The sequence below is a fragment of the Hippocampus comes genome, unplaced genomic scaffold (genome assembly GCF_001891065.2).
Source record: "Hippocampus comes isolate QL1 unplaced genomic scaffold, H_comes_QL1_v1.1 scaffold22, whole genome shotgun sequence".
In the NCBI taxonomy this organism is placed as follows: domain Eukaryota; kingdom Metazoa; phylum Chordata; class Actinopteri; order Syngnathiformes; family Syngnathidae; genus Hippocampus; species Hippocampus comes.
Window position 1 is genome coordinate 7,947,506 of NW_017806175.1, and position 26,395 is coordinate 7,973,900.

Below are 26,395 nucleotides of genomic sequence, written 5' to 3' on the forward strand. Positions count from 1 at the left end.
TCCACTAACGACCCAGGCTAAACAGAGCACTTCCCTGAGACACGATGCTTCTCTCTCAGTCGAGAGATTTAGACAGGGCTATGGCGGCATCCCAGACGTGCGAACGCACCCGACGAGCAGGGCGTGCTCCAATTCCGGCACGTTCTGTGTGAAATGCACGGCCATTTATTCGGATAGCCATTTTCCGGGGTAGGCAGTTTGAAAGGGGTCACACAATTCGGACCCCGCTTAATTTTCAGCGCCATGCTTTCTCCTTACCTCGTTTTTAAACCTACATCCAGTGTTGCACCTCTAAGAAGAAAAAGGGAAGAAAGACCATTTGTGTTAAACGTTTGAAGGACGTGGAAGCACTTGGTCAATTCAACTCCGAAGAAAAGTCAAGGCATCAGTTTTGATATCCTTCCAAAGCGAGCCCACAGGGACTTGTGACCTCACCTGACCATGGTCTTGACTATCCACGGCCTTTGTCCAAGTGATGGGACGGCCTCGTCCATCAGTGGATGCGTCTTGACAAAATTAAGCATCTCATCCGGGAACGAGTTGGACGAATTAAACTTGGAACCCTGAACGGCGCAACCTCCTGGTCTGAGAAAACAAACAACAACAAAAAAAGTCACAACGCACCAAGCGGAATTCAAGCTGGAATTACGCTCCACGCCTCAAGGGACATCCTCAAAGGGAATCTGTAATTTAAAGGAGGTCAAATGTAAGATAAGACGTTTTCAATCAAGGCCACTGGGATCAAATATTGATCGATTTACAACTGATAACACGATAAGATGTCCACTGCAGTAAGCGCCGTCCCTGGAAGGGTTAAAATCATTTTGCATTTGGATGTACCCTATGTCACCCATTTTCAAGCTTTTGTTTTTTTCCCATCGTCCAAATTTTGAGTTATGTCCCTTTTTGTGTCGTTCCAGATTGTGCCACAACATGCGGGGCACCACTGAGCTCTTACCGGAAGAAATGCAGCATAATTAAGAGCAAGAGGAAATGATGAGCGGTCGCCCATCACGCGGTAGCCCATTTGTATGCATTGCTGCTCCTCGTGTGTTAAAGTGGCAGCAGTTTGACAGTTTGAAGTGATCGTAGCATCCATGCAAATATTTGTTCGCATGTCTCTGGTGTGACACATACGTTAGCATGAAGCGAGGGTTCCCTCTCTGACGGTTTTATTGTGAGGACTAAAGAGAAACGACACACTTTCATCTCCTCGTCTCGTTACCCAGTCCATCTCCAAAGGATGCTAAATCGTCTTACGTGTCAGTTTTGCAGCGGACTAACTCGGAGTGACAAACACTTCGCCTCTGATTTGGGAATGTGTGAGCGAGACTGAGAACGGGGGCGACGGGATCCTTGAAAAAGTGTTTTAATACACTGAATAAGTCTGTTTTTAATGCACTCAAGTGTGTTTAGAGTGTGCAGTATGGGTAAAGTGTAGATTTAAAAAAAAAGTTGGATATCCTGGATCGTCATCGATTGCAGGTGGGGCTGGAACCCAGCCCAGGTTGACTAGATTCTGTCCAAAGGCGCAGTGCGCTAATTAGGTCCGGTGCTGCTCACCTCGGCTTGGGGATGACTTCATCGGGAACGGGCGTCCAAATGGACTCGGCTGACTTCTGCTCTTTGAAGCGGCCGTCGAACACGGCGGCCAACTGCTCCATGTCGAAGGCGCACACGGCCGAGCCGGGGATGCTGCGGACACAGACGGATAGAGGGGGGAGAATATTTGTGCTGAACCCTTTCATGCACCAATAATGAGGCTTGCGGCCACCATCCGGGGACAGACACCCAAGCAAAAGACGACAAATTGGATTTGGGCTTTTGATATTTTCACAGTCAGTGCTTGAAAACAAAAGGGGGAATTGTTACCGAGAGCAAAACGAATGACAGGCAAAGATGGAACCTGTCAAGTTGGCGGCTTAAGAGAAAAAAAAAAAAAAACAGGCGCTGGATGCGAGAGAGAGAGATTAGAAAAGTCTTGGCGTGAATTTCTGGAAAATAAAACAAAAACGGGAAATGAGTCACAGCTTATTCCTCCCCGTCACAAAACCGACAGAGGGGGGGGGAAAAAAAGATTTGCGTGAAGGAAGTGAAGGGCGCCAACAACGCCTGCTGAGTCACGGGGGCGCTTTAACTGGCGGTGAACCCTGTCATGGGGGAGCGCCGCATCTGTCCACCGCCCACACGCAAAGACTCACATGAAGCACTCCGGACACACACACACACACACACACACACACACACACACACACACACACACACACACACACACACACACAAAAAAAAACGCCCCGTCCAAGGAATGCTCGACCGCCTCAGATGACGAATAATGTGCGGTGCGAACGGTGGAACAAGAAAAAAACAAAATCTCTTGCTTCAAAATCCAAAATATAGAGAGAACTTCTTTTATGCCTCCATAACATCAACCGATGAAGCAGACATGGGTTGGGTTTTTTTTTGAGGCTTTCAAGGTGCGGCATAGCAAAAAAAAAAAACACTAGCGAGGGCTTCAAACTCAACTTTGAAACCTTAATACAGACTTGAAACTCTAACTTTAGATCGACACGATGTTTCAAACCCTAACCAAGACTTGGACTCCTCATTTGAAACGCCAATTTGAAACCCTGACCGTGGCTTGAAACCCTAACTTGAATCCCTAACGGTTGTTTGAAACATTAAACCAGATTTGATATTCTAACTCAAAACCTTGCCTTGAAAACCCGAATTCCAAACCCTAATCCTGCCTTGGAAGTGAAATTTCGAACATTTAGCCTCATTTGAAACACGAACGCTCTCTTTATTCCCCTTCCGGCCGTTAAAAATGAATGCGCCCCCTTTCTAGCCCTTCCTTTTATTCAACTTCAACACAGCGTTTGCCAAGACAAAATGTTCAAACTGTCCTTGTGCAGCTCCGTCCCCTCGAATGATTTGGTTGAAAATGAAGCCGCCAGGTGGGCGGAAGATAACGAGCGAGACAAACAACAATAAAGAATTGCCTCTCAAAGGGAAACATGTCACATCTTGTAAAGGTGAATTATAAGACCAACATGTTGTGGCTTTGTTGGGGGGGGGGGGGGGGTGTCTCACTCTTGGCTACAGTAAGTGACTTTCTATGAAGTCCTCCCCATGATGTTGCCAGGCAACTAGCGATGAGAACATCGGCAACTTTATAACTGCAAAAATAAGGATCATGTTTTTTTAACCTGAGGATTAAAATGAATTTGAGGTGATCCAGGATCAGAATCTCATTCGCTTTAGTGTGGAACAAATACAGTGGAACTGGGATTTTCGAGTGCCCATTTTTTTGTTAGTTTTTCAAGTTACTGGTGCCGCTTGGTTGATTTTCTGTGGGGGCGGGGAAGAAGCTGACAGAGCTGAGACATCTTTTCACAAATGCAACACACCTGACAATTTAACAATAACAATAATAAATACATTTTGAAGCAGCTGATAAATATGCATTAAAAAGCACATAACGCTGACAAAAAAAAGGCCCAAAAAAGGTGGAACGCTTACAAAAAGCTTTACAAAATACCCCCCTGAAAAAAACTGCAAATAAGGTAAAAACTGACAAATTCAGACAGATGATAATGATGATGATGATGATGATGATGGAGAAAACTGCCCCCCCAAAAAATCAATTCATTTCAAGGGAGAAAGACCATTTGAAATAGATATGCTCCCTGCTTTCCTGATTTGGTGGTGTTTTCTCAGGTGGCCATCATGCACTCCCGGGATTCACGGCGCAAGGACCACATTCAAACTTGGCCTCCCACTCTGAGAACACGGCCGATCTTGCTTGTTTCTTTTTTTTCCTCTCTGTCTCTCTCTCTCCCAATCCTCTCACAGTGCACATTAGAAACCCAAACAAACAAGCACTCACATCATTTTCAGCTGACCAAACATCAGTGGTCATTTTTCGACTATCTACACTACAATACAATACATCCTGATTTATAATATATAAAGGAATATTATAATATTCCGTGTTTAGTTTTACTCACCACATTTCATAACACACTACAGACAAATACAGCAAAAAAAAAAAAAAAAAAAGAGAAAATTAGGTAAACTGAGAAATAAATACTGAAGTCCACATACTTGAATGCAGTAATATATTTTTTTCAATTCCCACCACTTTGTGGTGGCTTGCTAACTGGATTAGATAGCTACATAGATAGCTATATAGATGGCTAGTTAGCTAGATAGATGGCTAACTTGCTAGATGGATGGCTAGCTAACTATATAGACGCTAGCTAGCTAGACAGACAAACAGATGGTTGTTTTGTTTGTTTTGTGCTTGTAGATAGATAGAGAGATAGAGAGATAGATAGTCTCCTCTTCCGTGACTTGTTTGCGTGGCAAATGTTTCACAAGGGCAACATGAGCGAACACCTGCGAGTGCACTCTATGGCTTCGCGCCCAGCTTCCATTGTGTGCTGGCAGATGAAGCAATTTGTCCAGCTAGCACTTAGTGTGGCACAGCAGGCCACATGGGACCAGTGGGACATTCTGGCATTTATTTCCTTCTCCTTCTCCTCCTCCTCCTCCTCAGAATCATTGCTACTTTAGGCCAAGTGACCTATGTTAAAACAACCGAGGAATTTAATTTGAATATAAATTAAGCACATACTGTACCGTGTAAAAAAACAAAGTACAGAGTCCTAAAGCAATATAAAGTGTCCAACAGTGCGGTAATACCGATTTTCAACCCCAAACGCTAATTTGAAATCATAACTTGATATCCTAACCCTGTCATAAAATATGAACACCTAACTGTGGTTTAAAACCCTAAACTGGGCTTCAAAATCTAATTTGAAACCCAAACCAATACTTTCACCCTGAATTCGATACCCCAACCCAGGCTTGGAAGCCTAATTTGAAATCCTGTGCCACAAGATGGCAGCAAAGCCTAACTTTTGTCAGAGAAGCTCCTCAATTCACTTCACTTTCATACCAAGGCACCACAAAAGGAAAGCTTCTATTTAGCCTGAGCACAAAACAGTGGAAAGGAGAGTTTTTCAGCAAATAACCGAGAATAGGTCCATTCAAAAACCGGAATATGTAAATTTGTGAAGGATGGACGGCAAATATGAAGGGATTCACGATACAGAGTTAATACAGTTAAACAGCTTTGTAATGGAAACCATAACTACATTGAAAATGAGTCTGACGCCTCTGCTAAATGCTTTTATCTGGGATCCAATGAACGAGTGTGTGTGTGCATGTGCGCGTGTTTCCGCATGTTCAATTGCTCTTCCAAAGCGGCAGATAAGACACAGCTGATGAAACACTTTTCTGAGAGCTTGTGAAAGCCTGTGTTGTCCATTACTGACTTCCTCGTCCTTGACTTACTCAGCTGCCTTCGAACAACACTTCCCCACCAACCCCACCATCATCATCATCATCATCCCCCATGCCACAGAGTAGCCTGACAAAAGGTGGGAAAAAAACCCCAAAAGAAAACAAAAGAGCAAATCCTGACAATTCTCATTTATTGTGGACAACGGTCCGGTCAGTACCTGTTTGCCGGTGTGGAGAAGACGCCGAGGATGATGTCACGGCCGTGCATGTTAATGACGGGACTGGTGGAGTGCAGCATGTTGAAGTAGAAGTGGGAATCTCCCGGCACGGAGCAGTTGAGTCGGGCCTTCAGGAAGGACGTCCACTGCTTCTCCAGCACGCGCTGAGATCCGCCCTGGTCGCGCTTACACACCCGGGCCACACGGGGCACCACAACCTGCATCCAGACAATTGATACATGCAGGAGGTGTTTTCTCTGAGCGGGCAATTTTATTTACACATTTTTTTAATAATGCCCCCCCCCACCCCAAAACAAAAACCTAACAAAATTACAGCCAAAAAACAATATAATGTTTTAAAAAACATCTATGAATCCTTTGTTCTTGTTGACCTTCGTCATTTAAGTCGAAGGCCCTTCCCGAACGGTGGCACCCTCAGTGGAGGAAGACATACGTTACTGTCGTTTCGTTACCTTTTCCAGGTAATTAAACTCCATGGCGATCTCTCGGAAAAAGAAGTAGATGTGAGGGCCCCACTCCACAGCACTGACGAAGAAAGGCTCTGCATTGGGCAATAAAAAAAGTGCAGAGGAAAGTATTGGACACGTGCTAGCAAGGCGACAAATACTTTGCTGAAGGAGATTTTTTCAACTAATCTGTACTTGACTCAAGTGATTATTTTTCTGACCATGCTTCCTGCATTTGAAAACAGATACCTGGACTTTCTACTCCCTACTTAGTCACAATTGCCTTGCTATGCGCCGTTCGCTTGTGGGCACGGAGAAGGGGAAGAGACGGTCCGTGTGGAATTCACACCGGGAATAAAAAGCGTATAACGGCACCCTGCCGTTTGACTGGATTTATACTGGCAATGTCTACCTGCTTGGGGCCTGATAGCGACTCTTTTTACTGCCTTAAGCTGGTGAAATAGTGATGTACGAGGGGGGTTGGGGGGGGGGGTCCAAGCAGCTGCTAACTCAACATAAAGTAGTCAAGGCTGTGGGGGCACACTCAACCCTAAGTCTACGATACTCCTAATTCTTCACAAAATGACACGCTTGCGCGCGCACACGCACACACACACGCACACACACACACACACACACACACACACACACACACACACACACACACACACACACACACACATCTTCAGGTACCTCGGAACCACTTGGAGTCGTGCTTGATGGTGCGAAGAGCCGGACTGTCTCCGAGGCTCCGGTAGATGACCGCGTCGATGGCCAAGAAGTCCGTCACGGTGGCCGTAAACAGATTTCCCTCTGTGACGCGCACGCACGCCCGCAACACACACGCAGACACGTGCGTGCAAACAAGACAGTTGACAGACGAGTCAGTCCATTTGGGCTGCCAGCAAAACTACTCTGAAGACACTCAAAGCAAGGAATGTTTTACAGTGAACCTCCAAATAGTTTTTGTATCCCCAATTTTCATGAGAAATGGTCATCAATGCACTTTCAACTCCATATTGAATGGTCGCAAAGAGCTGCTGTAGGCCACAGTTTACACCGAGACGCGCACAGACGAACAAGCCCTTCTCCTTATGTCACTCAACAGGCCACGTCCCTTAAAGGCACACATCCAACACGTGAATTTTACAGCCGATCAATGAGCCCCGCCTCTTGAAGGCACACGCATGTACGCAAACACCCTAATACTATTTCACATAATTTTTCCCCACATTTGACACCATTTGGGTTGTTGACGCTTAAATGACATGGCTCTCTGGCCACGCCCACATCTCGAGGAAGATTTTGATACCGGTGACTTTCCAGCTATTTTCACGCGTGCACATGTACATGGTCACCCCTCAGTGAAACGTGTCACCCTGTCCACCCCGCTGAAATTCTTTTGGCCACACCCACCGGGTCTCTTTATTATGCATATTCCCCTGGATCCGGAATGTATCAGCTATCACAAGAGTACAAGTTAATATTAATAAATTAAGGATAGAGAAAGGCTGGTCAATTACACTGTCAAGTGTTAAATCAAGTGAAATCAACAGACGGGGCGGCTAAATAAACTGAAGAAAGCCGCAGCCGAGCATAATAAAAGGCCCATTATCCACCCTGGTGACAAACAACAAAGGCTCCTTAATGATGATGCGCTCAAGTCATTACGGAGACGACAGAACAAATCAGTGTACGGCCGGAACATCGCGGCAGCATGATCGACACGCGGGACAGCAACGCGTCATCCTTTACCTGCAAACAAGGCCACGTTGGCGTGTTTGGGGTCATAAGGGCATCTGGCCATTCCGCTGACGGGGTCACTGGCCATTTCCAGAGTGTCCCCCTGTGACACACACGTTACGCGCATGTATGAATACACAAACACCGAGACAACAATCAGTCGCAATGTGAATGGGGGTATTATGGAAAAACAAGTCACTGGAGAATGACAATTAGCGCGTGTTAGCCTATGCGTACACTAGCGATTCATTGGTGGCAATTAGGTGCAATAATGACAACAAGAGAGTCACACAGTGGCGCATCAATACTACACACACACACACACACAAACACAAACACACACATACCACACAGAGGATGGATAAAGGTTCCCACAAATAAATCACTTGGTTTCCTCCAGTTCCCCACACCAGTAATCCGTTTGTGTCCGTGATTGAACTGATGAGTCAGTTAGCCGACTAGCTAACTTTCCTACCGCGCGGGAAAGTTTGAAGCTTGAAATGGACTAATGGCCACTCATGTATTCGGCATCTGCTCAATCAGCGACTGAAGGACGCTCGGCACGCTCGTCGCCAGACTGCGAACAATAAGACGGTTGCTAATTGGAATAGCAGTTAGCATTGCTAGTTTTAGCTATTCCAAACGACGCTAATCTTAAAATATTCACACGAGCAGCACCACGGGACTGCTAGCGAGGTGTGAGGCCAAAGGGAAGCTCCAGCTCAGTCGCCAACATGTTCTGTGCAATAATGCGCGGTCAACAACTGTGCGTTAACGATGACAACACCGCGATGTCACCGACAGAAATACTAGAGGTACTATTCCCCTATTTAGACAAGAGCTTTCACAGAATCTTCTATCGTCTCGTTTCAAAAAGAAAAAAAAGGTCAAGACGTGAATTTATGTGCGGGCGAACCACAAAATATTGCAAGGGATTCGTGTACGGTATTATACAGTAGGCGGTGTTGCATTAAGGCAGAGCTATAAATAAAGAAGTTGCTAGCATTGCTAACTAGGCCCCAGGGAAGGAAACAGCGAGGCAATCAGGTGCGTCGAGCACAGTTGTCATTAGTAGCTGACAGATAACGAGCCGGCGCCTCACCGCCGCTTGTAATGTGAGCCATGAAAAATGATCTGCCGGAGCGCCTTTGATTATCAAAGTATTTCGGCTTTGATCCAACGTTTAATATTCAATCGCCGGCCAAGCCAATGACTCATTTACTGTTTGTGCCGTTCCTTGCCGTGGTTTGAAGTTGCGATAGAGGCGAGCCGAGGTGCCTTTAGGGAAGCGAATCAGCGGCATGCTGATAGATTGCGGCAAATTGAAGAACGGTGGAGTGTTTGACTAATGGGAAAGGGAGGAAAGCGATGAGAGGGCAAATTGACAGCATCGGGGGCGGTCAACACTTGTTAGCAGAACCTTGTTGACTTCATATTTTCTCTTCGATCGTTTTTTTTTTTTTTTTTTTTTTTTTAACCCAAGCAGGTAAACAAATTACTCATATCTTCACATGTTCTCATTCATTCGACGCCTCTTCAAAATCTGCTGTCACGTCATTGGAGGTGACGTTACCATGAGGCAAATAATAAATTTTTGGTTTTAGTGAAAAAAAAAAAAAAAAAAAACAACCCCCGCCTCCCACATTAATCTTCTGCCTTTCTCCAAGTGACGTATATGCACTCGTGTCTCGACAACTAGGTGGTCTGGCGCTGCCACATCAGTGGACTATCGAAAGGAAGGATGCGACTTCAGGGTGGAGAGCTTTGCCGCCATCTTGTGGCATCGATAGGCTATTAATTTTTTTGTATATATGTGTGTGTGTGTGTGTGTGTGTGTGTGTGTGTGTGTGTGTGTGTGTGTGTGTGTGTGAGTTGTTGACAGTTTTTTTGCTAGCGCGGGTTTCACTGTACTTGTTGGCTGAAACGGGTACTCAAGTTATTAGAGTACCTTGGATCCCAAAAAAAAACAAAAAATAAAAACTAAATAAAGTGGAAAACAGTGTACTGCTATGATTTAAAATTTTTTTTTTTTTTTTGATGCAAAGACCCAATTATTCAGTTTGAATTTTCAAAATTCAAAATTATCCAAATGCCAAAATATTCCACAGCTGTTTTTTTCTTATTTAAAAGCAGTCATGATGGGTACATTTTCAGCAAACAAGCGACAGCAACAGCTCGACACGAGAACGGAAAAAAAAAAAAAAAGAAACTCTTGACAAACAGCTGAAGGCGGGATGATGTCAAACAAACAACGTGCATGTTCACCCTGGCAGGCGGACTAACTGTGATGTGTGAGCAAGGGCAAACAGATCGGACATTCATTTTTTTTTTTATACTTACGGTATAGTTGGCACAGAGCGGGTTGAAAGCGTTGGTGCCGCACACAAACAGGCCACCGGGCCGACTGAGGAGTACCTTCATGAAATTCCGACATTCGTCCTGCATGGTGACAAAAACAAAACAAAAGCGCTTCAGTTGACTCAAGTTCATTTTATGGCACCGAGTCACTTCTTGGGCACGCATTGAGCAGGTCAAGAACGACGTTCCTCATGCCTGTGAATGTTCTTCTCCAAAAATGTCTTTTGTTTTCATCGTCGTCAGTTAATGTGAAACAGGAGCCGTCGGGGTTGATTTTAAATGTATGTGGAAGTTGGCAACTTGGCAAACAAGGAATGGAAAGCCAGACCATCCGAGCTTTTTATTGACGACGTCAGGGTTGCAACGCAGCCAACTTTAGAAACGGTTCTATGCATTGCACTTACTGTACTTCAAAAATCTGCAAACCCTTAAAATGGCTGTTTTAAAAATATTTTGTTGCATTATTACGACACAATGCTTCACAATAAATCAGGGTTGTTTCTTTTTAATAGCATTAAAAAAAAACTAAAACGAACACTAAAACTAATAAAACTAACAAACCCGCTCTAAAACCCAATTTTAACTAAACTCAACATGAAATAAGAAGTAACTATCATGAAAATTCCCAAACTATTAAAACCTTGCCTTGTATTGTGTGCTGCGGCTCCACTGTTTTCCTTTTTTAAAAAAAAAAAAAAAAAAAATTAATTGAACCACAAAAACATGGGGCGATTGTCAAGGAAGAAGCACATGGCCTCAAAGAGGAGCAAAGTGCCGGGAATAAAAACAGATTGTGGCTTTTTTTTTTTTGAGAGGCTGACAATGATCAATCCTTTCAGTGACTGCAACTTCCTTGCTCCAGAAAACAGGAAAGCGCTGTTTGAGCGGCCAAAGCATGAACAACAGCAGCCGTATCAACAAGAGGAATAGTCGCCGTTATGGACTGTAAATGAACAGGAAATTTAATGCGAGTCGAGAGAGGAAAAAAAAAAAAAATGACAACAGCTCGAGAATAAGCGCACGCATGAAAACCCGAAGTCTTTCAGTCAGCAGAAGCCCGGTCCAAACAAGTGATTATCTAAAACAGCTCAGTGAAACGAAGCTTTTCACTCGCCTGATGTGCGGAATTATTTCACCATTAACGCTGCCAATCACGCTGACGGACGTTGAATGCGGCCTGTCGGCCCTGAAAGCGTCTACAGACGCGCGAGCGTGCCGCCGCTGATGATTGACAGACTGTAATCCAAACCAGCCCGGGGATCTTAAAACAAACGTCGCGTCCGGGGCTAATTTCGTCAACGTGACACTTCAAAGTAGATGGAGTCGCACGACAAAAATCATTCTCTTAAAAAGGGAATGGCCATGCAGCCGACGGCGCCCGATGGAGACAAATGACTCGAGTTAATCTGCCGCCGTCGCTGAAAAATGGTTTCCGACGTGCCGTCACGCACGTGTTAACATTAACGTGTACTACACCTACACAACCTTTGAGATGTCATTGATATTGTTTTTGAGATAACTAACAAAGGAGGTTTCTTGATTTATTTTGGGTTTTTTTTTTTGCTAACAGGTCCCGAAGCATGTTTACATCATGTACTGAGCAAGGCTGGCCATTTACAGTCGATTCTAATTCCCCTTCAATAAATTAAAAAAAAAAAAAAGCTAAAGCAAATGACAACAAGGTGGCCATTTGGGAATTTGGGCACATGAAACTTTTTATGAATTAACCAAAAATCATCCGCCCATTTCCAACCCTCCGATGTACAGTCCTCCTCCTCGGAAATATTAGTGCCCCAAGTGTGAATGGTACCCGGTTCGCCGGGCGTTCAATGACATCAGAGTAAAGGGTGGTCATGCTGACGACCGCCTTTTTTGGATAAATAAAACCAGCTCAAAGCCAGATGCTGCTGCCCCTCGAAACCGCCCATCAAATTTCCCGCTTCGGTCCTAGCAAGGTTCTCAATTTTCACCAGTTCAAAAAAACAAAAAGTCTAAGCGCGCGTTCAATGCGGATGTGTGGTGTCAAGTGTGAGGTGTCATTTTTCCATGTGACAGTGATGTGCTAGCTCCCCCCCCCATTAACACACACCACCTGGCTTCCTGCGTGAGTCTGCTCCACGTTAACGTGTGATGAGCCCTCGGCTTTGGTTTAAGTTTGGAAAACTGCTCCCCAAGTGGAGTCTAGGAAAAGAACACTGTCTCAAAACATGAGGCATCAGTAAGGCCGAAGTCCAAAAATGAAATCAAGTCGAACAATCTTGATTAGCCACAGTACTTACTGACACATTAGCCACCCATTAGCTGGACTTGCATTTGCTAGCTGTTTGAACACAATCACATATTTGTCTCTGTTGTCTTTGTTTTTTGTTGAACACGTAAGTGACACGAAGTCTGGTTAATGTTTATCCATTAGCTCGGCGACATTTAGCATAGCTAGCTTAGCTTACCGGTTCTTTGTGGGTTTTCGAAAGACGGATCAAGTTAGACGACGTCATTTTGTGTGTCTCGTATCTTGAATTTGTCAACCTTGCATGTTACATTCACTTTCTCCCGATTTGATCAAAAGTGTAATCCTCGAATCCAAACTGAACAACCTGTCGGAGCTCCCTCAAAGATGTGCTTCAGTTGCCGTCCTCCTGAGGATAAAATGTGCTCTCGTACATGGACCTTTTCGCCTTTAGCATCAAGAACATGTTCCGAAATCAACACAAGCGGGGTTTTTTTCAGCGGTCCGTATTGGAGAAAATGATTCGTCTGGGATGAAAACAAGGGATGGGGGTCCATTGTCGAACTCTAACAACTGGCTTTTGATTTCCATTTTCTCTTTATGAAGATTGGCAAAATTCATCTGCTGCTGGATGAATTCGTTTCATTAACGAGCATTCATCTATTCCAGGAAGCAATTTGGCACTCGATGGCGTGAGCTTTATTCAAAGAGAAATGAAGTCAGCGGGATTAGGCTTTTAGCGCGCTTTCTGAACACACACACACCAACGCGCACACGCAAACACACACACGCAGCAGATGATCAAGCCGCGAACGAGCGAATGATAAAATTGTGTATAGATCCAAATGTTTAATGTCCTTATGCCTCCTTCTCCCCTCCGACGGCGCTCTCTGCTCCTTGCCTCCCTTTCCTGGGAAGGCGTCCAGACAAAACGCCACCTGTGCTGCGTTGGCAAGCCTTTGCGAAAAAAAAAAAAAAACTGCAGCCCCTCCTCCTCCTGCTTCTCCTCCTCCCCGCGTCCTCCCGCTCATCTAACGGACACTGGCAAGAGCTGCAGGGCCTCTGAAAAATTCATCTCCTGCTCAGATGAAGCAGGCGGCGGGCCAGCATAAATATGGCCGGGGATGAATATGTCATGCTTTTTATTTACCGCTAGGGATGTTCCCAACAGTCCTGATGGAGTACGGGTATGAAAGCCCACGTAAACTCGAAGATGAAATCTGACGCGAAATCACGTCGAGGTGCTCTGCTACGCTGTAAATACGTGAATAATTAAAGGGATACGAGACTGATTACTGAGATTTACGGCAGCGATCAAATTTGAAAGTCCAGACGGCAAGCGCCGCCCATTTTGAAACTCGGTGTGGTCATCGGAGGTTTCCAACTGCTGAGCTGAGCGCAACAATGCTAGAGGCTAATGCTATTCCTCTGCCGGCTTCAAAATACTTTCCAGATCAGATTTCTCATGCTAGAAACATTTCTATCATGGAATATGGTACTTGTTTTTGCGAATAGTTTGCGGTTGTCATGCGTCATGAATTGCTATTCCTCTGCCGGCTTCAAATACTTTCCAGATCGGATTTCTCATGCTAGAAACATTTCTATCATGGAACGTGGTACTTGTTTGCGAATAGTTTGCGGTTGTCATGCGTCATGAATGCGAAATGTACAACCATTGGACACGAGAGCTTGTTATTTGCCACCAATTAACAAGCTATGCTAACAACACTGACTAACACATTTGAATTAGCCACAACAAAACAGCATGTTCCATTTCAGGGTTTTTTTTTTTCCATTTGTTTGTGACACTTTGTGTCCCCTCTAAAAGTATTGGAACAACAAGGTCAATTCCTTTGTTTTTTTTTTGTGTGTGTGTGTGTGTTTGTACAGAAAATATTTTGGTTTCAGATGGAAAGATGAATATAAGAATGGGTGAGAGATGAGAGAAAACATGGATGGTCAATCACCGGACCTGAACCCAAATAGAAGCATGCATTTCAACTTCCGAAGCGGAGACGCAAAGGAGAAACCCCCGGAAACAAACAAGAACCAACAGGGGCTGCAGCAAAGGCCTGGAAAGCACCACTCGGCTGAAGTCAAAAAGGAAGGTTGTATCGGTATCGGATCAATATTGCTAATATCAGGTAATACCAGGTGGTATTGAACGTGAGCCAATTTTATACTCTGGCGAAAGTGTCAACAAACGACTCATCTTGATTTTGATTTGGTATTCATGAGTCTTGTGTACGTGTTGCGCAATTTCCACACAAACAAGCTCTTCACGCTTCCACTGAGTCATTTTAGAAACAGAAAGGTTCCGAGTCGCTCGGAGTGCAGAAACAGAAACATGTGACTTAATGTGTTATTTCACGCAGATTTTTAAAAAAAAATTCCTGTCATTAATTAATCACAATTAAAAAGATTAAAATCTCAATTATGCTAATCGTAGAGCGTTTCGTTTGCTATGAAAATCCTATTAAATGCTCCAAAAGACAGGCACAGCATCAGTCGCAAACAGAGGTGGCAAAAGTACTTTACTTAAGTCAAAGTACAGTTAATTATGGGGAAAAAACAGATTCGACTCCATTTCAAATGTAAGAGAAGTAAATCCTCAACGAAGCAGAAATACCGAAAGAAATCTACTTGAGTACGGTAACAAACTATGATGTACTTTGTTACTTCCCACCACGAATAATTCATAATCGCGAGGAAACCCCAACTTTTGCATCTGTTTTCCATCTTTTGTTGGGACCGAAAACAACAAACAAACTTTTCATTTGACTTCATGTCAACCAAAGCCATGTTTTACCTTTGGCGACAATCAACATTCCTCGTCGGAATCACAAAACAAAACACAGCGGTACCGTCGTAAAGCACTTCCCCAGCCTCGGCCTGATTCATCGGCTCGTAAAATATTAGTTATAGCTCGCCATGACCTGCTACGTTAACGTGGGTACGATAGCTATAGAAGGCAGCGGCGCATCAGGGGCTCGTCTTTGGCGCGGTGGCTCCTCTAAATCTCCAAAGTTTCCATTACATAGCTGGCTGCCTCCCTGATGTTAGCGACGAGGGAGAAGAGAGCAGTCAAGAGTAGCCATTGATTCTCTCACACACACACACACACACACACACACACACACACACACACACACACACACACACACACACACACACAACAACACACATTTCCACAAAGCTCATTTGAATTGCACCAAGAAGGTATCTTATTTTCAAGTACAAATCCTTAATTTGCTCCTGTGCTTCCAGCAGATTTAGCAGCTAGCTGTACTATTTGTTTTTCTGGCGACTTTTTATTTTTACTCGTGACAATTGAAAACATATTTCTACTTTCTTGTTGCGTTCAAAAATACTCGGCGTCATCTGAAAAAAAAAAAAAAACACGTTCAAGGTGTATTTCGTCATGTGCTATCGTTAGCTTATTTAGCATTTTGTTTGTTCGCAATGTTAGCTAAGCTAGAGGAAGACGTTTCAATAGCATAGAAGTCGAGTCAAAGCTAGCTAGCTCTTAACAAAATGTGGCGTGTTCTTAATTTAATCAAGAGGGAAACTTTTGACGTGCAGAGAAGTTTTTTGTTTCTGTACCTAGTTGGTTGTTGTATGTGTTTGACTTTTAAAAATTCATTTTAAAGTTTGAACATGTTATTATACAATACTGCGATACTTGTATTTTTTTGGAAAACATAACAAAAAAAGGCGCTGGTTTTTTTTAAGGGCTGGAATTTTATTTATTTATTTATTTTAGAAGTATCGACACTTCTTCTCAAGTGGAGACTGTGAGTACACCTCTTCCTACACGTTGAGATCTCCAAGGTTCGCCGAGCCCACTCCTAAACCGGTGAACAAAAGCTCTTGTGTCGCTTCCCAGAAAAAGAGTCCCTGGTGCACCATTTGGAGCGAGTGATGCTCCGTGACAGGATGAAAGGGTGTGTATGTTAGTGAGCATGTGGGCAGGGGATTAATTAACAGCAGCACCAAATTAGCAGCGCCGCAGCGCGCAATGCTCCGAGTGTCGCGCTTTTTAACCCCCCTCCCCGCACCCCCTCCCATACACACCCGTCGCCTCCACGGTTAAAACTAATCCGCATCCCTCCGGCTCGCGAGCCTTCCTCTCTGCTTGATGGTAATTGTGACTGAACACACCAAGGGCCACAAACAAACATCAAACACCAGCGGGGAGGCGGCTAGTCAGAAAAAATAGCACGCCACTCAGCTTCGCAACTGCACATGGCGGGCGTCCGATGACTCCCAGGTGGGAAAAACCTGCAGACAAAGTGCAGACACACTTGACCCGTGTCACCCCTTTTTGACAGCCTGCCGAGAACGAGGTGGCAAATTGACATCGTGAAAGCACAAATGAGTCGCGGCTCCGAAATTCGCTTTCGCTAACCTCGCGTGAAGAACAGAAGGCCCCCGCACATGCCGAGCGTTTAGTCACCATCTGGACTACGTTTGCAGAGTCAGGGAAAACCTGCCTACCTTTACGTCCTTATGTTGCACTTGTGCGCTTTGGAGGAGATTGTACGGCTGGACAATCGTTGGAGCTACAGCGACTGCCAAAAAGCGCACCTGAGCGACCATAAAAACTGCAAATTAATTGACTCCCACTCACATTCACAACCTATGAGCAATTTCGAGTCTCCATCGAGCTGACTTGTTTAGGATTCATGGCGAGGGACGTTCAACACGATAATAACAGAGTGATCGCTTTAGATTATTTCCGCATTTATTCACAAATGATGAGCCGCTTGTTTGAAAGTCGCATCGCTGTGTTAAAAACGGTTTACGTCACGTTTGTTAAAAGGTAGGGCAATAAAAATACAGATGTTTTCCCCATATATGTGCCAACAGTTTCCATTTCACGATGAAAACCAATTCACGTGCCATTCTTTTGGGAACAGCTGTGAGGCTCCACATGTGGCACATACCGAAAACCGGCACGGAAATTAGCACTGTATTGTACAAATATAACATATTATATAAAAACACACAAATAATAGAATATTAATATCACATAATACTAATCTGACAAACAATATTAGATTAAAAGTTTGAAAAGCAATGAGGGGCCTGACCTGGTGAGTGACATCATGAGCTGGACAATGTGAATGTCTGGATGTGAGTGGTGGCCTACAGCAGATCCTTGCAAGTGTTCTCATTTTGTACTCTTGTGTTTTGCTGTTATTGCATCGGCCACTGTGGCTCTCCTTGCCCACATGTGAGGGCATGACCAACATTTTTAGTATACGTGAGCTGAGTAGAAGCGACTTCAGCTGTGATTTCCACGAGTACTTAAAGAGCTGTGAAACCCGAAACCATATATTACGTGCCTCATCTTTCCAAAGCCCCTGACCCCCCCCCCCACACACACACCTCCTCCCCCGCAAAACCCAGAGCCCCATGGAGAGCTCAATCAACGCCATACTGAACAAACTCCCACCATCATGTTTGCCCGCCCACTTCTCCATGTGAAATGGCCTGTTGGCATCATCATGTGACTCGTGATGACGTGCTGGCACGCAGCCACCTTCCTCCTCCTCCTCCTCCTTCATCCTTTTCAATATGAGGAGTTAAGGGGAGTGGAAAGTGTGGCAGGACAATACAATAAAAAGGGCAGGAGAGACTTAAAAAAAAAAAGAGAAGAGAGAGAGAAAGATGGTGACAAGCCAAGGACAAAGGCAACCATGACGGGAATATGCAAATGAAACGTCGTCAACAATCGTCCGGACAACACGAAGAGGGGGGGGGGGAAAGGTAAAATGCGTCAAGAACCAGGACGTGAAAATTTTCTGCCTAATTAGGGAGAATTCTGTGTCCTTTGTGAGCAGCCAGACGGAAACATTTAATTACAAAACCAATTATAAGGTGGTGAATGTATCACATCTGACACACGCTCACATAGACGCCCCCCCAACATTTGCAGGAGGTTGAAGTGGCGGAGACTCTTCGGTGTTGTTGTGGAGGCGCTTGAGATTTTTCTGCTTAATTGCGCGCCTCGTTAATGTATGTGTTGGGTTGCCAAACAAAGACAACAGTTTAAAAAAAAAAAAAAAAAAACTCAAGTGTCATGAATATGTATGACGGTGTATATGCAAAACTTGTTGATCCCACCTACACCTTCAACAGTGCGTGTGTAGTCACTCATTAAAATAAAAAATAAAAATGTAAAAACTTGATTGTGATCTAACAGGCCCAATCTCATGTGAGATTAATCCAATTAAAAGTGAGCGACGGAAGTGCATTGTGCTTCCTCTGCTATTGTGACTCTGCTTCCTTTTTTTTTCAGGATCTCGCTTTAGATGCAAATTAGCATTTTTACAAGATCACCACCCTCCTATCACAATATGAAAAAATGTCAGGGGGCGCAAAGGATGAAGGAATACCTAAGAGAGGAAAGTGCTGCTGTAGCTACTCAAGCATCACTAGCCAGACGCCCCCCACCACCTCCCCAAAAAGGCAACGTCAAGTCGAGGTTGGCAGGACATCAGCAAGAGAGCGCGTGGAGAGGCAAAGTCCACTAGCTTTATGCTATCGCCGCGCAAACGAAAATTAGCATGGAAGTTACGGTAATTATAAACCTTGACACGAGTACCACTTGAACACAAACAGCGCGGCAACGCATACGAGCAGAGCATTACTCACAAGCGCATATATAGCCATCCATCCATTTTCTGATCCGCTTTATCCTCACTAGGCTCGCGGGGGGTGCTGGAGCCTATCCCAGCCGTCTTCGGGCAGTAGGCGGGGGGGGGACACCCTGAACTGGTTGCCGGCCAATCGCAGGGCACACACAGACGAACAACCATCCGCGCTCACACTCATACCTCGGGACAATTTCGAGTGTTCCATGAACCTGCCACGCATGTTTTTTTGGAATGTGCGAGGAAACCGGCGTACCTGGAGAAAACCCACGCAGGCACGGGGAAGAACATGCAAACTACGCAGCCGTAACCGAACCCACGATCTCTGCACTGTGAGGCCGACGCGCTAACCACTGAACCACTGGGTCGCCCAAGCGTATTCATTGATTGATTGATTTATTAATTAATAAAAAAACTTTTTTTTTTTTCAATTCCTTTGCGGACAGCACATTTTGCTCCAGAATCCAAACCGTACCCTGTACGGATTCAACGCATCCAGTGCCAGGTGCAACTAAAAAGCGACAGAGCCTCCTTCATGTTTCACAGTAGCTACAGTGCTCTTTTCTTTACATGCATCGCCCCCGCCCCCCCAAAAAAAAACAGTCAGACCCAGATCCAAATCCTCACCAAAATGTAATGGATTCTTTTGGAGTTGTGTTCTCCAGTGATACCTTGGCAACGTACACATTTTTTCGAGTTTCAAGCGTCCGTTCCTCTGTTGATTTTTATGTTTTTTTTTTTTTTTATTTCCCTGTATTGATTAGCGCATCTTGGTTCCAACGAGATTCCCGCCGCGCGAGCCCACTCGCCGCTTCATTCATGAGTGGATGGAAGCGAAGTGGCCAGGTTCTTATCTGTGCTCCCAACGCGTGACTCACGGCACAGCCGGCGGCCCCGTCATTAAGAGGCCAGGAGACCTTTCATTACTGAGTCAGCCTTTCAGGGATGGCCAGCACACGGGCGCGGACACGCGCACGCACGCACACACAATAATTGACTATAAAAGTGAAATGTCACTCTCTTCCCCGCTCCTTTCAAACGGAAAGCTCTCCGATTTTTCAGAGAAAAGAATAAACAGGGCAGGGCAGCACGGTGGCCGACTAACTGTTAGCACGTCTGCCTCATTAGAGTCGGCCCAAGGCATAAGCGGATGCAACACCTGCTTAGGGGCCCCGTGACCACTAGGGGGCCCGTGAGAGCAATTAACAGCCAGCAGTCTGGACGAGGTGGCTCCATGTGAGGTTCGTTGAAGACTCCAAATTGCCCTTTGCGAGCCCGATGAGGACAATCGGATGGATAAAAACCCAACGACCGGCTGTTTCTTCACAAATTGTGTATTTGCTGAATTCGTGTGATCACGAACAGACGCGTTTGACTGAAGGTCTTTTCATTTCACTCTCGCGGAGCAGACTCTTCTTGCTATTTTTTTGTTTGGTGCATTCAGGTGTTGCTCGAGCGTGTTGTTTGCCTGAAGGAAGCGCAGACCAAGTTTTGCTTCTCCCAACCGGTCAGAGAACGGAAAAATACTGAGAAATGTGATAACTCCACCGGTTCAAGAAACAGTCTTCTGATTAAGTCGAAGTTATGTCGGCCTGCGTACTGATTCTAAAGGACCTGCGGATGAGGTTGACATGGCAACACGCGGAGGCTAAAACGTGTTTGGACAAAATCCTTTCAAGTGGTCAATAGAAACGCTCTGAAAGGAAGAGAATAAAATGTTGGGAAGAAATGACTCGGAACACTGCGCGCGTTTTGACAACTTGGAACGTCAGGAGAGGAAGTTGCAAGCTCTCACGATACGGCATATTTTCCGAACACGCTATCTTTCATCAATAGCTCAGCATCAAATGAAGTAACTGGGCTGTTTTCCCCCAACGTGACTTTTTGCCGTTGCTCGGGGAGTGCCGAAAGTCTGCGAAAACATGCTCCCGCGAAGAGAAAGATGGAGCCAAACCAAACTCTCAAATCAATACATCCTTCAATTAAAGGTGTTTTGGGGGTCAGCGGCAGACTGCGCGCCGCTGCTTTGTCAAGTCATACGTTTCTTTGATTCAATGTCGGATTTGCTCTTTGCTCTCCATCGTATTTTAATCAAATATCACGGCCAAACGTTTTATGATCCATAAGTGATTTTTTTTTTTCTCTTCTTAGAGCTTTGGAATAGTCACTCATGATTCTGAATGGGAGAAGGCTTCGTCACGTTCAAAGACATTCTAGAACCGTAGACGTAGAATAGTGAAGTGGCTGTAAGGTGGAAACCCCGTGTGTCCAAAAGTCAACATTTTTGCATAAAGTGACACTTTTTGTCTGTTCGTTTCACGCATTATTGACCAATTCCCAAATGAGAACAAATCGATGAACTCTCTTGGACGTCTGCCATGAAGGGAAGTTGCGTCGACTTTCATTTCCCACGATTACATTCGTTCCCATTTAAAAGAAAAAAATAAAAATAATATCCAGACTTTCAATCTTGAGGCAACAAAAATGTAGTTCAAGTGCCCGAGAGAGTTCATAGATTTGTTCTCAAGCTATTTAAAAATAAAAAAAAAATAAATAAACAACAGAGAGACAGAACAATAGTATCGATTTGTGACAAAAGATGAAACTGATCATATTTGGACAAGGACCTGATAACATTTTGAACGGAGCCACCAAAAAAAAAAAAAAAAAAAAAAAAAACTTTTTATCAACATTCCCATTTAATAAGATGCACATGTAGATGTTGCACAATCATTCCACCCAGGAAAAAGTCCCGCTCTAATATATATATATATATTTTTTAAAGCCCAACATTAATGGAACATTCATGCCCGACGGGCCCATCTCAAGCCCTCTCGACAATTATTAACTCATCTGAGAAACCAAAAACGTCTCACCTCATGCTTGCCCTTCATCCTGCAGATCCTGATGTCGTTCTTGTTGGACTCCCATGTTCTTTTCTGGAAGCACAAAAAAGGTCAAAACGTTTCGGCGTGTCCACAACGTCTCGTGAGGTCGTTAAAATTCCTGGGAGGCGCGGGGCGGCACGCCGTGGTCGGGAGGCGCTCACCTTGCTGTAGAACATCTCATCTGCGGCGGCGATGTCCAGCTCCACGCGGAAAAGGTCATCCCTGCGGAAAAGCGGCGTGGCAGTCGGCCAACAACAAAATCAACGATAAGGCGGCGATGAGCAGAATACAACTCGCATTTTATTGCTGGCTTGGGACGGCGTGGGACGGCTAAACAATTTTTTTTTCTAACTTCTCATTTCTTTTTTTGTTTTGGATGATGTCCAAGCAGCTTATTCCTGTCAACATTTCCAGAATAAATTCAAGTGAATATCTGTGCTTGGACTCCAACATAAATTTCAACCCGGGGGGGTAAGTCATGCACGCGTGCACATCAGAAACATTTGAACACGATGATTGGAAACAGCTTTCCCAGTTGTCCAAATACAATAAGCCCCCACTATTGTAAGGGGGCAGGGTTGAAGCCCTGGCGCACAAATAAATCTAAAATAAAATTCAAAAACAATTGAACCCTCCTAAAACTGCCTATTTGAATAGTTTAAATTGTAAATAATGTACAGCACAAACTACAATCCTAAAATTATCACACATCACTCATCGGAGAACATGCTAAATGCATAGAAACCTCCAATATCAACTGTCAATCAAACACTACTATGGCTGTTACTTCTTCTTGCATCTCTCGCATGTCGACACAAAACTATATGCTGGAGCTGCGAAGATTTCACGCCTCCTGTGGCTCAAATACATGCACGTCGCAAGGATGAGGCGCACGAAAGCTGCCACGCCAGAGTGAAGTCAGTCACAACCGATAAAAAAAAAAAAAAAAAAAAAAATGCTTTTCTACTTTGTCTCTGTGATGTGCATGCACTCATGGCGAGCAACGAGGCGCTCTAAAATCATCACGCCAGCATGAAGCCAGTCACATGCCGTCTGTCACGTCTGGCCTTCTAAAAAAATGGGTTACACTGCTTTTCCATCTAGTCTCTCTGCCGTGCGTGCGCTCATGGAAGACGATGAGGCACTCTAACGTCTCTAACCAAAAGAGAGTATTTTCGGGGTGCCGATAACTGCATGTCACAAATGATGGCGCGTCTTTGAACTTCACTGGGGGGCAAAAAAAAAATGACATACAATCTAAAATTGTGGTTGTTCTGAATGCTGAGTGGCGGCTAACTCTGGGAAACCTGCAGTCACAGTGACATCTGACCAAAACAGTTCAGCAGTTCATCTTCCATTACAACAAATAATTCATCTCGTCACGACAGTAAGAGTAATAACACGAAATGAAAAACACGACACACACCAGAGGTGTTTATTATTTCCAGACAAACTCCATCCTCTTTAGCTAGCAATGTTGGTATGATCAGAGCTAGCTAGCTGCTACACATCGTTCTTGCCACTGCAGAAGTGGTGAATAAATCCGTTACGGGGTTGAACCAAGGCCCAGTGATTTGTGCAACTTATCTTCACAATGTCTTGTTTTTCTGAAGTCCACTTTGAAAATGAATTTCAATCATTGCCGACAGTCAGCCTTTCTTTCTCAGCGGGGCTCACCTTGAAAAAGCAATACAGGAGCACATTCTTCGCCTCTTGCGGCGTCACATAACTGTGTTGCTAGCACTGCTGAACTATTTGTATCATCTACTACTTAAAAAAAAAAATAGTACCTGGCGACGCAACCTTGCAATCAAAGTGTCTGGTAACGAGAAGTGTTGAAACGAGATTCCGAGAGTTCAGAGAGAAGAGAAAATGATTAATGCGAGCTCGCAGCGCGGTCGTCTTCTTTCGACGACGCCAGCCAGTTTGAATGATGCAAAGGCCGCGTGGCCCCGCATGTGGTACAAAGTTAAGATTGAGGATGTGTGAAATGTGTCGTGGTTTTATTGCTATTTATGTTTCAGGAGGTGCGCATAGCCTTGGATGGCTCATAACTCTGCGCATAGGCGCCTCAACCTAAACAGCGCGAGTTCTTAAAACCTACAAATCTGTCTCGTGCCGTTTTGCCGCCTTTGGTCTTGAGCATAAATGTGAGCGCGTGGAGTCGGATTTGCACGTGCCCGAGCTATTATTTCCACAAATACCCCGGCACTTCTTTTACCCAAGAGAGACATCCATTTTCATTCGTTCGCGGCGGATGAACTTTGACCTTCTGGCTTTCCAAATACCACGGGCTCGAGGGGTCAAGAGCTCTTCAGCCAACATGGTTACCTACTCTTCTTCTCCCCCCTTGGAACGTTGCCGTCTCTCTCCGAGCCAAACTGGCATCATGTTGCACGAATATATTTTGAAGGACCTTTAGGAAAGTTAACTGGCAGAGTTTGTGGACTATTTTCCAATCCCTGTTCAACAGGACCGCAATTGAACACCCGTGAGGTTTTAAGAATTGAGAATTAACTGTGGTCAAATTAAAGTAATAAATCGAGAAACCAAAAGTCGTCTTTTTTAGTTTTATTCAAACACGAAAAACGTTGCGGTTTGCAGCATAAGGTCCTCTGAGTAACTACGGCAGCTCTTGTCACACACAAACTGATAAAGAGGCGCCTCCTGATCACAATCGTAAAACTGTTGACTGTTGTGCGTAACGTCAAGCGGATGGTGGAGTATAAATTTCGAAGTGAACAGATTAGGAAACATCATCGCTAGGTTTGCGGAAGGCAGTCTGTAAAAAAAAAAAAAAAAAAATGCTGAGTGTGCTGGTCTTTGAAGTACAACATAATGGCTAGCCCGCTAGCTAATGACAGCTTTCCAACATGTTATCACTTTCCGCCTCAACCGAGCTTTGTCATTTGACATTTTCTCACAGCGACGTACAAAACGTTTAGTCATGCTGCCTTTGAGTAATCCAGCCAAACAAAAAAGGCTGATTGAAGAATTCGAGGAACGGAAAAGTCAATTAATTAGCCAGTCCCTAAAATGTTAGCGACCGGCTAATTGTTAAATGTTAACCGTGTCTGAATTTCCACTGTGTCCATTTCTGAAACAACTTGCGAATCAAAATGGAAATTGAAGCACACAGCTAACCTGACATAACATCTTTTTCATCGGGCGCAGCGCACATTCAGACGACGGCGAGAGAAGAAAAGGCTGAAAACAGCATTCGAGCCATTTGCCACGTTTTGACCTTGATAATATATATATATATATATGAACTGCGCTGAATTGTGCATCTGTCTGCCTGCCTGTCTGTCTGTCCGTCTGCCGTGTGGCGTTCGACCTGCCCACAGCTCCTGCTGACCTCTCGTGTGTGTGTGTGTGTGTGTGTGTGTGTGTGTGTGTGTGTGTGTGTGTGTGTGTGTGTGTGTGTGTGTGTGTGTGTGGGCTGATGAATGTTGCAAGTCAGCTCCTTTACACACATTAACGCACACGCTGCAACGCTTGAGGAAAAAGTCACTTGTTATTTGTCTGGAAGGAACTCCGACTGCTTCATTTCTGCCGTGATGAAAAGTTTGTGACTGAATTTGATGCACAATGAAAAACACACCGAAATGCCACTCATCCGTTCCCGCCACCCGAACAATATTTTTATTTACTTTTGTAATAAAGAAAAATGCCACCGCATTATGCAAAGACATAGTAAAAGAGAATGGAAAGAAATAAACAGGTTTTATAAAGGGTAACTGCATTATGTACAGCAGTGCTCGTTGCATCAGTGTATCGAACAGTTTCTTTTGTTTCAAACGTTGGATGGATGGATGGAAAAATAAGCACCACCATCCCCCCAACCCTCCGGCGCCCCCCCCCCCCTCAAAAAAAGATCATGTGGCCGACCCCTTTGGCTCTACTAAGTGAAGACTGAAAAGTGACTCGGCAGCAATGACGTGGGGGGGCTTAAACCAGCGAAGTGCTGCTGACTCCAACCGGCTTTAATACTTTGATTTGGAGAAGACGGCAAGCGTCTCAGGAGAGGTGTGTGCACTCAGCAGGCGCTCGGGGCCAGGGATTTACGGCCGCTTGCACTCGGAGAGGCAGCTATGCTAATGGTGACAGGATTTAGGAGCGCGCGGGGCGTCTTATCAAGGTGCGCACTCGGCTGCAGTCGGAGCTGCCATCGCGCGAGGTCGTTATTTCGAAACTCTGTCAAACCCCTTTGCCGCACCGACTTGCGCATTTACACGCGGATCTGTTTCTGTCAGGGAGCCGCAAACACTGCTGGCCACATTAAAACTTATATAGGCTTCCTTTTCGGCGGCATAAATCCCTGCTCTGCCGTGCTCAAATAACATTGTGGCGGTTAGCATTTTTACGAGCATCCGCTTGGCTGAGACATCCCATATCGGATAACCGCTCCGATTTCAAGAACGTTTCTGTACATTGAATCCCACTGTCTCGCCGGTCATTTCAGCAATATCGCACCGGAGGGAGTGATGTTGTGCTGGATATTATCACAAGTGATAAAAGATGAATA

General features: G+C 44.8%; 1 protein-coding gene across 1 annotated transcript in view; it reads right to left on the reverse strand.

Annotated features, from left to right (window-relative positions):
- The window catches only part of sema6bb (sema domain, transmembrane domain (TM), and cytoplasmic domain, (semaphorin) 6Bb), a 96,847-nt gene that overhangs the window by 36,707 nt on the left and 33,745 nt on the right, over positions 1-26,395 (reverse strand). The window contains 9 exon segments of the mRNA XM_019896724.1: positions 436-585; positions 1,564-1,695; positions 5,526-5,743; positions 5,999-6,087; positions 6,686-6,805; positions 7,748-7,838; positions 10,076-10,174; positions 21,856-21,918; positions 22,029-22,089. Coding sequence (XP_019752283.1) covers positions 436-585; positions 1,564-1,695; positions 5,526-5,743; positions 5,999-6,087; positions 6,686-6,805; positions 7,748-7,838; positions 10,076-10,174; positions 21,856-21,918; positions 22,029-22,089 — 1,023 coding nt within the window.